The sequence below is a fragment of the Anser brachyrhynchus genome (assembly GCF_964034855.1).
Source record: "Anser brachyrhynchus genome assembly, chromosome: 3".
Classification (NCBI taxonomy): domain Eukaryota; kingdom Metazoa; phylum Chordata; class Aves; order Anseriformes; family Anatidae; genus Anser; species Anser brachyrhynchus.
The window spans coordinates 66,296,633-66,309,493 of NC_137696.1; the positions used below are offsets into that span (position 1 = coordinate 66,296,633).

At 39.0% G+C, this 12,861-nt stretch overlaps 1 protein-coding gene across 1 annotated transcript; it reads left to right on the forward strand.

The window, feature by feature from the left end:
- The first annotated feature begins 4,604 nt into the window (after positions 1–4,604).
- LOC308191442 (trace amine-associated receptor 5-like) lies at positions 4,605–6,027 on the forward strand. Its single transcript, XM_080583818.1, has one exon. The coding sequence runs from the start codon at positions 4,894–4,896 to the stop codon at positions 5,920–5,922; it is 1,029 nt and encodes a 342-aa protein (XP_080439944.1). The 5' UTR covers positions 4,605–4,893; the 3' UTR covers positions 5,923–6,027.
- Positions 6,028–12,861: the final 6,834 nt, after the last annotated feature.

Consider the following 12,861-nt stretch of genomic DNA (forward strand, 5'->3'; position numbering starts at 1 on the left):
TTCATCAAATTCTTTATCTATGAAGGTGGGCACATTTACCCAGAGGAAATACAGGTTAAACTTAAAACAAAGGAAGTACTTTAAAAAAAGGGAGTAAATCTACTACTACTACTACTACTACTACTACTACTAATAATAATAATCTCTTTGTGATGGGGTCATATTTGTCAAAGGTTTCATAGGCAAAACTTCAATTCCATCTTCCCACTGTGCCTGTTACCCACAGCTGGGACACCGAAGTGATGGTGAGGTGTCTGTCATGCAGCTGCTCTGTTGGGTAGGTATCAAAAGAGAATGCTTCTATTTGGGGAAGCAAGACCCCAACAATCCAGCACACCTGGCATTTCTATTGTTATCGTGGGCAGAAAAGTGTTGAGTTTTTGTTTTTCCTCATTGTGACAATTTATCAGGAAACAATATCTCATTCAAGTAAAACTACCAACATTGTGGCCTTACCAGGTCAGCCACGAAGAAAACGTTTGTTTCTGAAGGGTATGAAAGTGATGCTTGATGCCCAGGGAGCAGTACGTGACCAGAACATCCCCATAGCCTTGCACAATGCACTAACAAGGAAGAAATCGTGTGTAATTATATTGGCCACTTCTGCTTCCTTTGGTGGAAATTGCAGGAAGCGAGTGATATCGGCCCGGTCTGGGATCAGCGGTCTGGCTGCAGGCCAGAGCCGTGCAGAGGCCCTGAACCAAGGGCAGACAGGAGATGGGGAAGTTTTCTTCAACCTGCCACGTGCTCTCCTGCTCCTTGCTCGACCCGGTGCTGTAGGAGCTGCCCATGCCCACAGGAGTTTGGTCACCTCTGCTGACTTTGTGCCACTAAAAAATTGTCCAACAAAAAGGCAGCTTTTATGGGCCACATCCACAAACTTGAAAGCCATTTGATGCTTTTCACAGGCTGGGCTCTTGATGCTTTGTATCTCAGTATTAATTCTTCATTTTGTTCTGCAGGTACTTTGCAGTACAGTACCTCATTTCCCCTTCTCTCTTCCATTTTGACAGCTTCAGATATCTAAAGTTTCTAGTTTTTCTTCTAAAATGTGAATTAGAGGCTCTATTAGCATATTAGAGGTTTTGGTTAGATTATCCCAACTGAAATGTGTTTTGTTCACTGCAAACTACAGCAAAGGGAATTAGGAGCTCTGGGGAAGAGCTATAACAGTCGTACCTGCGGTCCTCTTTTGCAGTCCTGGGACTACCTTTGAGACCTGTTATTAATGAATTCTTCAGAGAACTATTCAACTAGAGTATGTCACATACAACTTTTTTCAGTTGGTTAAGTGAGTATTTTGACTTTTTTTTTTTTCACAGAATCACAGAATCAGAATGGTTTGGACTGGAAGGGACCTTAAAAGCCCATCCAGTTCCAACCCCCCTGCCATGGGTTGGGACAGCTCCCACCAGACCAGGTAGTTCAATACCCCATCCAACCTGGCCTTGATGTTGTTCTGTCATATCTTTTGCACTTCCTCTGTCCATTCCAAAATACAAAGTTCACTAAAATTGTGCCTTGGCATCACATTCAGCAAAAATGCTTGGGGAGAAAAAAAATGATGAGAGGAAGTATTTGAAGATGATGAACTTTTTAATGGACTTTTTAAAATTATTATGATGTTTTTTCACTTCAAATTTGGCACAAATAGAAAAGGAGACAATAAAAGAATAACAAGATCAATAAACTGAAAGAAAACAGTATATTTTGGGTTAAGACAATCCACGAATAAAACAAATATATGAGTTGTTCATTTCAAAGAAAACAGATAAAATATTAAAAGATATTCACTTTTTGTTTATTAACTTCCTCAACTAAAATAACATTTATTATTAATATTATTATTCTTTCTCTAATCCAAAATCTCTTTGGTTTTAACCCTTTTACTGACTAATTTGGACAAAGATGTTACAGATGCCAGTGACTTCTCCCTCTATCTTCACTTCCATGTGTAATACATTTGAAGATGTCACAGTTAAATCACAGAGGTACCATTTCTGTAACTGCTGGTGTGTTCTACATGAGCACTTGAATGGACAGAACATGGACCAGTATAACCAAGAGCAAAACAGCATAAAAGCAAAAATAACGTAAAACTGTATGCAGCAGGTGGAACAATTTCTTGTCAGGGCTGTGGACAAGAATTTTCCATTGTTACAAAACTGAAGACCAAATGCTGCTATTTGTATAAGAAAAATGAAGAAAAAGTACATGCAGTACCCAGTGGAGACCCCTGTCTGCAGGGAATGGCACCTTAGCAGGATTTTAAACTGGACTGGGTGAGTATTTACACTAAATACATTCCTACACTTACCAAAAATCTGCAGTAATGGTAAAACACTCATATATTATATGCTGACTTCTTCAGGGATGACCACTGCTCACCATGATGAAGGAGAGCTGTTATAGCTAGAAGATTGGAGTTTTAGGTTCACTAGCTCAATGGAGGCCATTATAGTAAGCCCATCGCCTTCTCGTTGTATTATATTCTATTTAAGGATCACAGACTGACTCTTTCTGAAGCTGTGAGCAAAAATATTTACGGCAAAAGGGCATTGATGAAGGCTATCCTAGAAAGCCTGTAAACCTTCAAAACTGCCTTGTCCTATTTTAAGGAGTGCAGACTTTGAGGTTACCTGGAGGAACTGAGATCTTAGAGGTTATGCACAGCAGTTTCAATAAAAAAGGTAGTTGTCTATGCATGTCTTCACTGCAGGAGATAGAATCATATCAAACAGTACACTTTTCCTTTCATATTTTTTTGTGTTTTCCTGCTGATTACTAGGTTGTGTAGTACATTCGATAAGAATTCAGTTTGAGATTATATCCAGAAATTTTGTCTGAAAGAGGAAAGGGAAAGGACATTTTGAGAATGATTGCTGTTTTTCATTTTATGATAGCATTCTTTCAGAGCTGATACAAGTTAAAAAGCTCTTCCTGTTCCAAGCTGTGAAGACCTACATTTTCACCATCTGAGGCTTCTCTTAATCACGAACTCATCTCTTTTCACATGACGACATGAAAAGAGAGGGGGAAAATGCAAAGCAATTCAAATGAAAACGCAAAGCAATTCAAACAAATAATGTGTGCAGGAACGGCAAGCTGAGATTCTCTCGTTACATGCTCATCTATTTCAGGGTGATGATAATCACTTCGGAAGCATCATGACGGTTAGCTAGCTAGAGGGAGTAAGTATTTTGACAAGGTCACAGTTGTACTTCAAATTTGAATGACAAAATGTTTGAGTGAGAATGATATTCTATTACATATATAATACAGGAAGAATGAAAACCAATGAGGATGTCAGAGCACCCAGGACAAAAAAGCTATTGTTAGTGTCAAAAGCTATCCAAAAGCCTCTGACAGTCTTATCATAAATGCTCATTTATTAAAACGGGCAAATAAAAAAGGAGAAACACATCTCTTCAAAGTTAAATGGCCAGTCTCCAACTAAGCACAGTGCTATATTGAACTATGCCCAATTTACACCTTTTGGCACTGGGATTTTTAATGTCCAGGCTAGCCAGGGAGGTTTCCATGGGGTGAAGGTCAGCAATGCCCCACGGTATGCTGGTGTTAGCCGCATCTTCTTGCAGGGACATCCTAAGAAAGAAAATTCACAGACAAACCTTGAGATAAATAGTCAGAGATTCAGCAGCAGCTGAGCATGCATTTGAACTGCTTTTTAGAAAATAGCAATTTTTGCCAAATACGCAAGTCTCTCTGCCCCTGAGGTATATTAGTCATCTATAGAGACACTCTCCCCATCTGGTTTATATAAGGTGTCGACTGATCTCACGCTTTCCACTCAGACAATAGACGGGTACTTAGAGGAGGATTTGAGTACACTGCAGCACAGCACCTATAACACAAAAAGAGATTTTGTACTGTAAGTATTCCTGATTAAAAAGCTTTGTTGCTGCTAGGAAGGATGGTAAGAGTGAGGCTAATATGCAGCTATTATACCAGTCATTTCAAGGAAGAAAAAAAAAAAAAACATACTGAAAAATGTAATGTATTTAACTGCAGCTGTCTTACTGTTAAAAATCATACCTTTCAGTTATCTGATTTATTAAAAGACTACCGGAATAATCCATTATAATCCACTAATGTCTTATATTTCTTACAGCTCTATTTAAAACTTACATAACTTAAACATAAAACTTAAATAGCAATGTCATAAGTAAAAAGCAGTGGTAATCTTTAAGGCATATAACAATATTTCTCTTTGCCTTGCTGAATATTTTTTGTCACCTCAGTGGATATACCCATAGCTAAGACACTATAACACGAGCAACTTGCTCTGAGAGCTTTTTCCTTTGCAATCAAATATTGCTTATTTTGTAATAACCACTTCACAACTTTGACTTAATAAAAAGATTTGTAACTAAGTTGGAACTTAACTTCCAGGGAAATTCACAAGAATCAGTGTGCTATTATATTAAACTTAGCTTTAAAATGCCTCATAAGCTTTGGTTTGCAATGCCTGTTATTCCGCAGTATTTTTCCTTCTAAGGCAGAACTTCTCTTTACTTATTGATTACTCACACACCTCTGGATTTGCTGCATTGCCTGCACTACTACTATCGGATGGAAGAAAGTCAAGCCAAAAATACAGAAAAATGATGCCACCAAAATTGAACACACTGATCTGAAGCTTCAACAGAGATACAAAACAGATAAAACAAGCTATTTTTTTTTATTTTTTATTTTTTCTCAAAATATGGAAATGGTCCAGTAGCTTTAATAAAAGGATTTGATTAAAAGGCATCTCTCCCTCTAACCTGCATTTTTATCAATTTTTTTTGCAGGTAGTCATTTGGCACCTCTGCTGGAAGCCAACTCCTTTTCCAGGCCTGTGGCAAAGCTGGGGAAGGCACCGGGAGTGCCATGAGCTCAGCCCAGGGCCCTGGTGCTGAGGAGGGGTTGCTCATTGCCTTGTGCTATGAGGTGAATGGCTCCTGCTACAAGACCTTGCATCCCTTTGGGGTCCAGCTGGCCATTTATCTGACCTGTGCCTTGGGCACGCTGATCACGGTGCTTGGGAACCTACTTGTCATCATCGTAGTTTCCCATTTCAAAGTCTTGCACACCCCCACCAACTTCTTGCTCCTGTCCCTCGCCCTTGCCGACCTGCTTCTGGGGCTGACCGTGCTGCCCTTCAGCACTATCCGGTCTGTAGACAGTTGCTGGTATTTTGGAGATGACTTCTGTAGGCTGCACACCTTTCTGGACACGCTCTTCTGCCTCACCTCCATATTTCACCTCTGTTTCATTTCCATTGATCGGCATTGTGCAATCTGTGACCCTTTGCTCTACCCCACCAAGTTCACCGTAAGAGTGGCCTGCATGTACATTGGGGTGGGGTGGGCAGTCCCTATGGTCTACACCTCTGTCTTCCTGTACACTAAAGCCATTGCAGAAGGGCTGGGCCATTTTTTGCAAGATAAACCCTGTGTTGGTAGCTGCCAGCTGCTGTTCAACAAGCTCTGGGGGTGGCTGAACTTCCCAGTATTCTTCTTCCCTTGCTTCATAATGATAGTTTTGTATGTAAAAATATTTACTGTTGCGAACAAGCAAGCCAGGTTGATAAGCAACATGAAGAAAGGTTTTGAGTCTCAGCTACACGTAGGAGCATCCAAGAGTGAAAGGAAAGCAGCAAAGACTCTTGGGGTAGCTGTAGGAATCTACCTGCTGTGCTGGCTGCCCTTTACTATTGACACCATGGTAGACAGTCTTCTGGATTTCATTACTCCCCCAGTTCTGTTTGACATCCTAATTTGGTTTGCTTACTTTAATTCTGCCTGCAATCCATTGATCTATGTGTTTTCCTACCATTGGTTCAGGAAAGCCATGAAACTAGTCTTAACTCATGGGATCTTTTGTTCCAGGACATCTAAAGTAGACTTGTACCAATAACAACGAGGGTTTTTGCACACACTGTAGAAAATATTGTAGGCTATATCACAGTATTTCTCATGAATATTATTTAACATCCAGATAGCTAGTATTTTTCATATTTTCTTTTTTTTTTTTTTTTTTAAATATCTGGCTTGGGCAGATCCCAGATTTAAATAGACACGCTGTTTTGTGAATGACCTTCCCTTGTTAAGGTCTTGTGCTTGCTATGTGATGCTGACAAGTGCTTGAAACTTGGTTGCAATCAGCTGCAAAAAAGACTGTCCTTTTTCCATACTGTTCCTGCCTATTTCTGAAGATATTTTCACAGGCAATTCAGGCTTTTTTTTTTTTTTATTTTTTTTTTTTAGCAAAGCAGATAGTGCTGATTTAGCAAATTACATAGGGTGTATGCCAGTTTTCAAGTACAAAGACCATAGGGATTCAACTACAGGTGAGATCAAATGCCTACCTAAGGTAGTGGCCAATAACAGAAGACAAAACAAAATTAGTCTGATATTTTTTACATTATTTTCCTAGCCCACAGTGATATGTTCCCGAGCCGAAGGCTACAAATGGGACATACACCCTAAATTCTTTGGTGGTATCTCTACCCAGTTCTATGGAAACTTCAGCTGTTTCATCAGCGTGTGCAAGGTGACTGCTCCATACCTTTGAACACGCTTTTTGCCCTTCTCTGTATCATTTTCAATCCTACTGCATAAAGGGAATAGAAGAAGGGGGGAGAGGGAGGACAGGAACTGCACAGGGTACTAAAACTCTAGATAATAATCATTATGACTTTATTTTTGTTGCTCTTTGAATTTATTTTCCCTGATAATCCTAAAATTCCACACGCTTTTTTGTTTGTTTGTTTGCTTCCAAAGTGAGTGGGTCTGCTTATGGACATAACACCTGCTTATGCTCTTGTGCTGAGTATAAAATGTCAGCGTAGATTGTCAGTTTTCTTCAGCTATGTTCATGTGATTCCATAAGGCCAATTTTAAAACTGTAGACATCTGATAAGTTGAGATCTTTGTTCAACACCAAGTTGCATGGTAAAATTTTGTACTATGCATAATTGAGTTCTTTTCCACCTCATTGTTATGAATATTTTATCAGAAAAAAAATGTAGCAAGCAGCAGTAACTTTTCTATTAAAAAAAAAAAAAGAATAGGCATATAAATAACAACTGTAAAGATTTTATCTTTTTATTCTGCTAATGGTATGCAAAACTGTTATTAGTTTTTAATATTTTTCAAATTACAGTGCAACAGCCTTCTAAAAAAAAGTCATTCTTATAGTCATCTTATATTCAGTTGCATATTTTCTGAGTGACAAACACTAAGAGAAGAAACAGATATTAGAATCTATTATTCGAATTAGATTAGAATTAGAATCTATGATTCTAAACACTAAAAGAAGAAACAGCTACAGAAAGGATGTAACTAATAGTAAGAGACCGGCATAGACCCAACAGCCTGCTGAAAAGCATGATTAATTTTTTACTAAATTCAGTAGGCAGTTGAATCAGGCCTACGTGTAGAAGAACAAAAGAGAGGGGTTGCACAACAGATATTCTGTAGGAAATCAGGGCAATAAAGTGATTATTTTAAAGCGATTTAAGTGATTTCAGCTGCATATTTTAATGTATGTATGTAATAAAGTAAACTAAATAGTAAAGCCCTTTTCACTCTTTTTATCACATTGCTAAGCTTTTTTCATGGCAAGAAGGGTTTCCTCTATCAGTTAAAAATGAGCTATGTATGTTGTAATCTGTTCTGACATCTGATTCTTTCAAATCTTTTTATGGTTTGTCTATACCCTTAAGACCTCAGCCAGGAAAAATTTTTTTATATTCAAAATATTTAAAGCTCAAGCATATATCTGGAAGAACGAAAGAGAAAGAGCACTTAAGTGTTATTTTCAGGGATGTCCTGAATGGAGACTGACCATAAATTGTCTGTATTTTTAAACTGAGACATTTATGTAGCCTTATGTCTGTAGTTAGAGTGGTTTTCAATCTCACTTCATTCTCTCAGTGTCTGATATTCCCTCCATTTGCTATATTAATCTTCACTGTTTCTTAGGACAGAAACCAAAGAAAGACTCTTCTCTTTTCTACTCATGCTGTAGCAGAAGGTAAAAACCTCAACCCTATTGCATACATCTGTAGACTTCCTATGGTTAGGGTCCCAAATACAAGCTAAAGAGAGAGAAGCAGAATCAGACTATTAGAGAAATCCAGGTGCTAAATTACCATAGAAATAAATACAAAATCTGAAGTACATCTTTAATGTACCATTGTGGAATAACATAATGAACATTGTGAGACGAGTTTTGAGATTCAGACTCTTCAATTTAATGTGCAGAGGTAGGTGTCTATAATTACAGTAAATGTCTAAACTGATTATAGTTATAGCCAGAATGGCTATTTAAGCTCTGACTGTAGTCAGTGGACATCTAAGGATATGAATCAATTGCCTAGTGGCACTTCAGATGCTTTAGTGAACCCGAGATGACTACACAGGACTGGCACTCAGCATGGATAAGTAGCAACAGGGAGCTAGGTGGAATACATATGAGCATCTAAAATGGCACCAGACATCTGTGTTTGGGGTATCTAGCTTAAGCAAGGCATGTTATAGAAGTTTAGACATTTAGCTATATAGAAATCTGCAAGCCTTAAACGGAATCATGTCATAGGGGTATCTTAAAAACATCTTTCATTGACACCTTTTTCTTTTGAACTCACTGCAGCCAAAGCAATAGAGAAAGGGAACTTCCACTGAGTTCACTGAAGGTTTTTTTTTGTTTGTTTGTTGGTTGGTTGGTTTTTGTTTGTTTGTTTCTGAGATGTTTTCTACCAGTCCTCAACAGATTACTGTCATAAATGTATTCAATTGGCGACTTTTTGGAGTCCCATGGCATAATCTGTCTTTATAGTTTTCTTTTTTGTATGAAAGTGGATGAGCCTCATTCCCTTGATGGGTTACCACTGCCTATGTTGCAGTAGAAGGTTTATCACATTACGAGGAGATGATTACTAGATCTCCTTTTTTGCTAAAGAACAGGTTGGGACAATGGAGAGAGGGAGAAGCAGAACCCAGCCTATTGGTAGCTACAGTGGTAAGGCAAACAGGTGAGGCAGATCTGGAAGGAGCCACGATCACTGTCCTCTTCTGTCACTGCATTTTGAAGCAGTGACATTTTTATAATCACACCTCTTGCCCCTTGCCTTTGATGTTTACATAGCCTGGTTTTGTCATGATCTCTCTGTGTATTTGTTTTTCTCCATGGTTTTGAAAAGCAATGAAGGCAATTATAAATTGTAAAATGACAATGATGATGAGCTGTAAAATGATGGAGACTGGTTTCTCAACAATGACCTCATTTTCAGAATGAAAACCTATCAGATTGTATCAGAGTCAGTTGCTAACCTCAAAGTCCATAGATTTTATTTTTTAATATCTTTTCTTTTGCAGATTTGTATTGTTTTATCTAAACAAAATATTGCCATTTAATTTTTTGCCTTGTATAACTCTTTATCATTTTAAAATGATCTGGCTGAAGAGAGAAAGACTATTTATTTCCAAGATCCTCTTAATTAAAGACTAGGCTTTGCAATAATAATGTCAGCTCATTTCACTAGCACAGATACTAGCATATTGTGACCTTTGAGAATTAAACAGCAAGGCAAAGAAAGATTTGAAAATAAGTTGCTAGTAAACTTTTTTTTTTTTTTTTTTAGGAAGCATTATCAATGCTGGGAACAGATTTTTTCTCTGGTTATTTAAAATATGTACTATATGTTAATTGCTGTTGCTAGAGAGTAAGTACCAGTCTAATTAACATGCAAATGGTCAATTGAGTTTTTTAAGCAAATTTATAGGCCGTTCTGCGACGTAATTAGCCCAGCCCATAAGCTTGCTCAGGCTGGAAACAGTCATCTGCCAAAATTTGGAAGAGCATCTGGTGTAACAGGAACCTAATCTCATTTCAGGTTTTGAAGCTGATAGCATAATTAAATCAGCAAATGTCGACAACAACAATAACAGGAATTCTTCATGCTGATGGAATGCATTAACAACAACCGTCTGAGAAGGCCTGCTAGACAATTTGCTGTAGGTAGCAAATACGGGTAGCATGGCTCTCTATATCTAATGTCAGAGGCACACGAATGAAATGTGATAGCAGAAAATGAGATTTGCCCGTAAGGTAAATTATGCACCACATACACACCACTCACACCTGAGAGAGAGGACACTCATTAGGAATACAAGGACAGGGTTGGGTTTCCTCCCCGTTGCGTTGTCATGCGTCACGCAGGCATGAAGAGCTGCTAAGTCCCTGTGTCACAAGCAGCTCTGACGCCTGTGCCACCCCGTGCTCCGTCACCCTCCGCCCAGGGACAACACCTTGTAGGAGCAAGAGGACTCCAGGATGGAGGCAGGAAGGTGGAGCAGACCATGGACTCAGACACTGGGTGAGCAGGAAGGGGTGTCATTTCCAAATCACACTACATTGGTCTTGGTCTAATTCCAAACACTTTCAAATACCATATACCATGATGAATACGAGTAGCGTGTTTTTGAAATGACACCCCATTATTTCAGTTTTATATAAAATAACAGGAATATAAAATGGCATATACTTTGATCTTCAGAGTCAGTGAATACCCAGAGCATCCTCCATGGTATCTGCTGAATATTCAGAATACCCTCCATGCTGTGTCTGTGCATACCATGGTCTCAGTGTTTTTCCCCTTCTTTCTCCAGACCTTTCCCAATTTCATATAATCAATTGATCATGCTCCAAAAGAAGCAGGGAATGTAATCTGTAAGTAGGTGAACATGTGGTTCTGAACTCAATACCCAGGTAACACTGAGGTGGGAGCTGTGGGAAATACGCCAATGGTGTGAGTTTATAAATAAAATTGTGTAGCAGCACTCCTTTCCTGCATCACTGAATATAACACTTAGAGATGGCCTCTTCACAATTCCTGCTCATATGTTACACACCAGTGAAAACACTCATATTTGCTAGCAAAAGAAATTATGCAAAAACTGAACTAAAAATGCCGTTTTAGCTAAAAGGGTAAATCAGTAAAACAGAACACATTTTCCCAGTGTTGTTTTAAGGACCCAATCAATACCACTACTCAATCAATAAATAGGACTTTCTGGCTGGTCTCTTAACTGTATCTTATTTTGTATGATTCCATTATAGAGGCCATTTAAATATTTTCATAGTAAGGACAATGTTGTTATGGAAAGGTTGTTTTATAATCCAACTTCCCTCCCAATCTGTAATATCTTTGTAGTAACTGGTTACATTAAAGAATAACATCACAAACATTTTTAGTTATTAAACAATAAAAGGTGGATACTAAGTGAGCTAAGACCATGTGAGAACCAGCATTTTGTCCATAAAACACCCAGTGTCTCTAGGAAAGCATTTCCATAGAGAATGAACATTGATCTATGACTGTGTATTACCTCCAAACTGCAGAAAGAGGTACCAAAATGGTGATCTGCAGATAAAGCATTGTTACTGATAAAGGAACACTGCTCCATTTATTATTATTATTTTATTATTATCATTGGAAGTACATATTTGAAATGAGATAGTAAAAGGTGTATTGTTTTCTGGGGAAAACTGACAGCCCAGCTGAGGCTTCACAAAGCAGGAGTGGTCTGGCTTGGTCAATAGAGTTTTTATGACTGCAACTTGGAGATAATAATGAAGGCAAGGCCTTAATTCAGAAGGGAAGTGCATTACACTCTCATTAGTGCACCATCTAGTGGGATAATCCTGGATAATCTCCAGTGTTTCAGCAATGTGGGGGTAAATTTTCCAGTGCAGCACTAAGATCATTGCTAATCAAAATGGAATATTAAAACTAGAGTGAATTTGTACACATTCCTGCATCAAATGAGAAGACAGGCACATCAGAAAGTTTTTTGGACATTTCCAAGCATCTGTTAACTTAACTATATGTAGACTTACTAGTCTTGGAATCTACGTTGTCTCTCATTTTAGTATCCTTTGAGAAACATTAAAAACCACCTACGTAAAGGGTACTTTTTCAGACTTTTTACTTCATTGCATTGTGTTTGCATTTTATTGGACTTTATTAGTGTTTCTTGGTCACAATGTTATTAAGGTTTTCACTGCTCTAGTTATTTCTGAATATTAGCAGTGACTGAGATCTATGATGTAGCAGAAGTAAACTCCCGTGCCTGTGGTGCAGCTCCAGGGGAGGAGGAGGAGGAGTGCACCTTCCAACTTCCTCAGGCCAGGCTGGGTGTTGCAGAGGAGACGGCATTCCCTGACACCAGTACTGTGTGGTTTGCTCTGCAGCATTTAATGTGTGAGAGTATCTCATAGATTACGCAGCCCAGCCTGCGGGGCTCCGGGGAACATTCGATCCTGTAATTTTCCCTTTGAAAAACGGAGCAGGATCCAGAAGCATTCCTAGCTGCCGTGCAGGCCTAGAGGCTCATCTGTCGCTTGTTCTCAGGTAACTGGGTCAGCCCCAGGTCCCAGCTTCTGGCTCTGCCTCCCATTGCTTCAGCTTTTTTAGGCATCTTTAAACACATTTATAATTTCCCGCTCACCTTCAGCTTACTTGTAAGTGCCCACTTCCACACCGACATGGTGATCAGCACTAAAGGTCACGCACTATACTAATATAACAACAATGCATGCTTGTTTCCCCGTGCACACTTTCTCCCTAACTCCTGACGCATCTTTTCCTGACCTTATACTCTCACATCCCCCTTCTTTTCCACTCATGCCAGACTGTGGTTTACAGAGAAGCTGGCAAGGTGCACGAGTGCGTTTCCTCTGTGGAGCGTCCTTCACAAGCCTGAGACTCCGTGAGGTGCAAGTACCACGAGGCCTGCCTGCTGGACATCCCTTCCCACTTGGTTAGATCGAACACTCTCTACGAGCCTA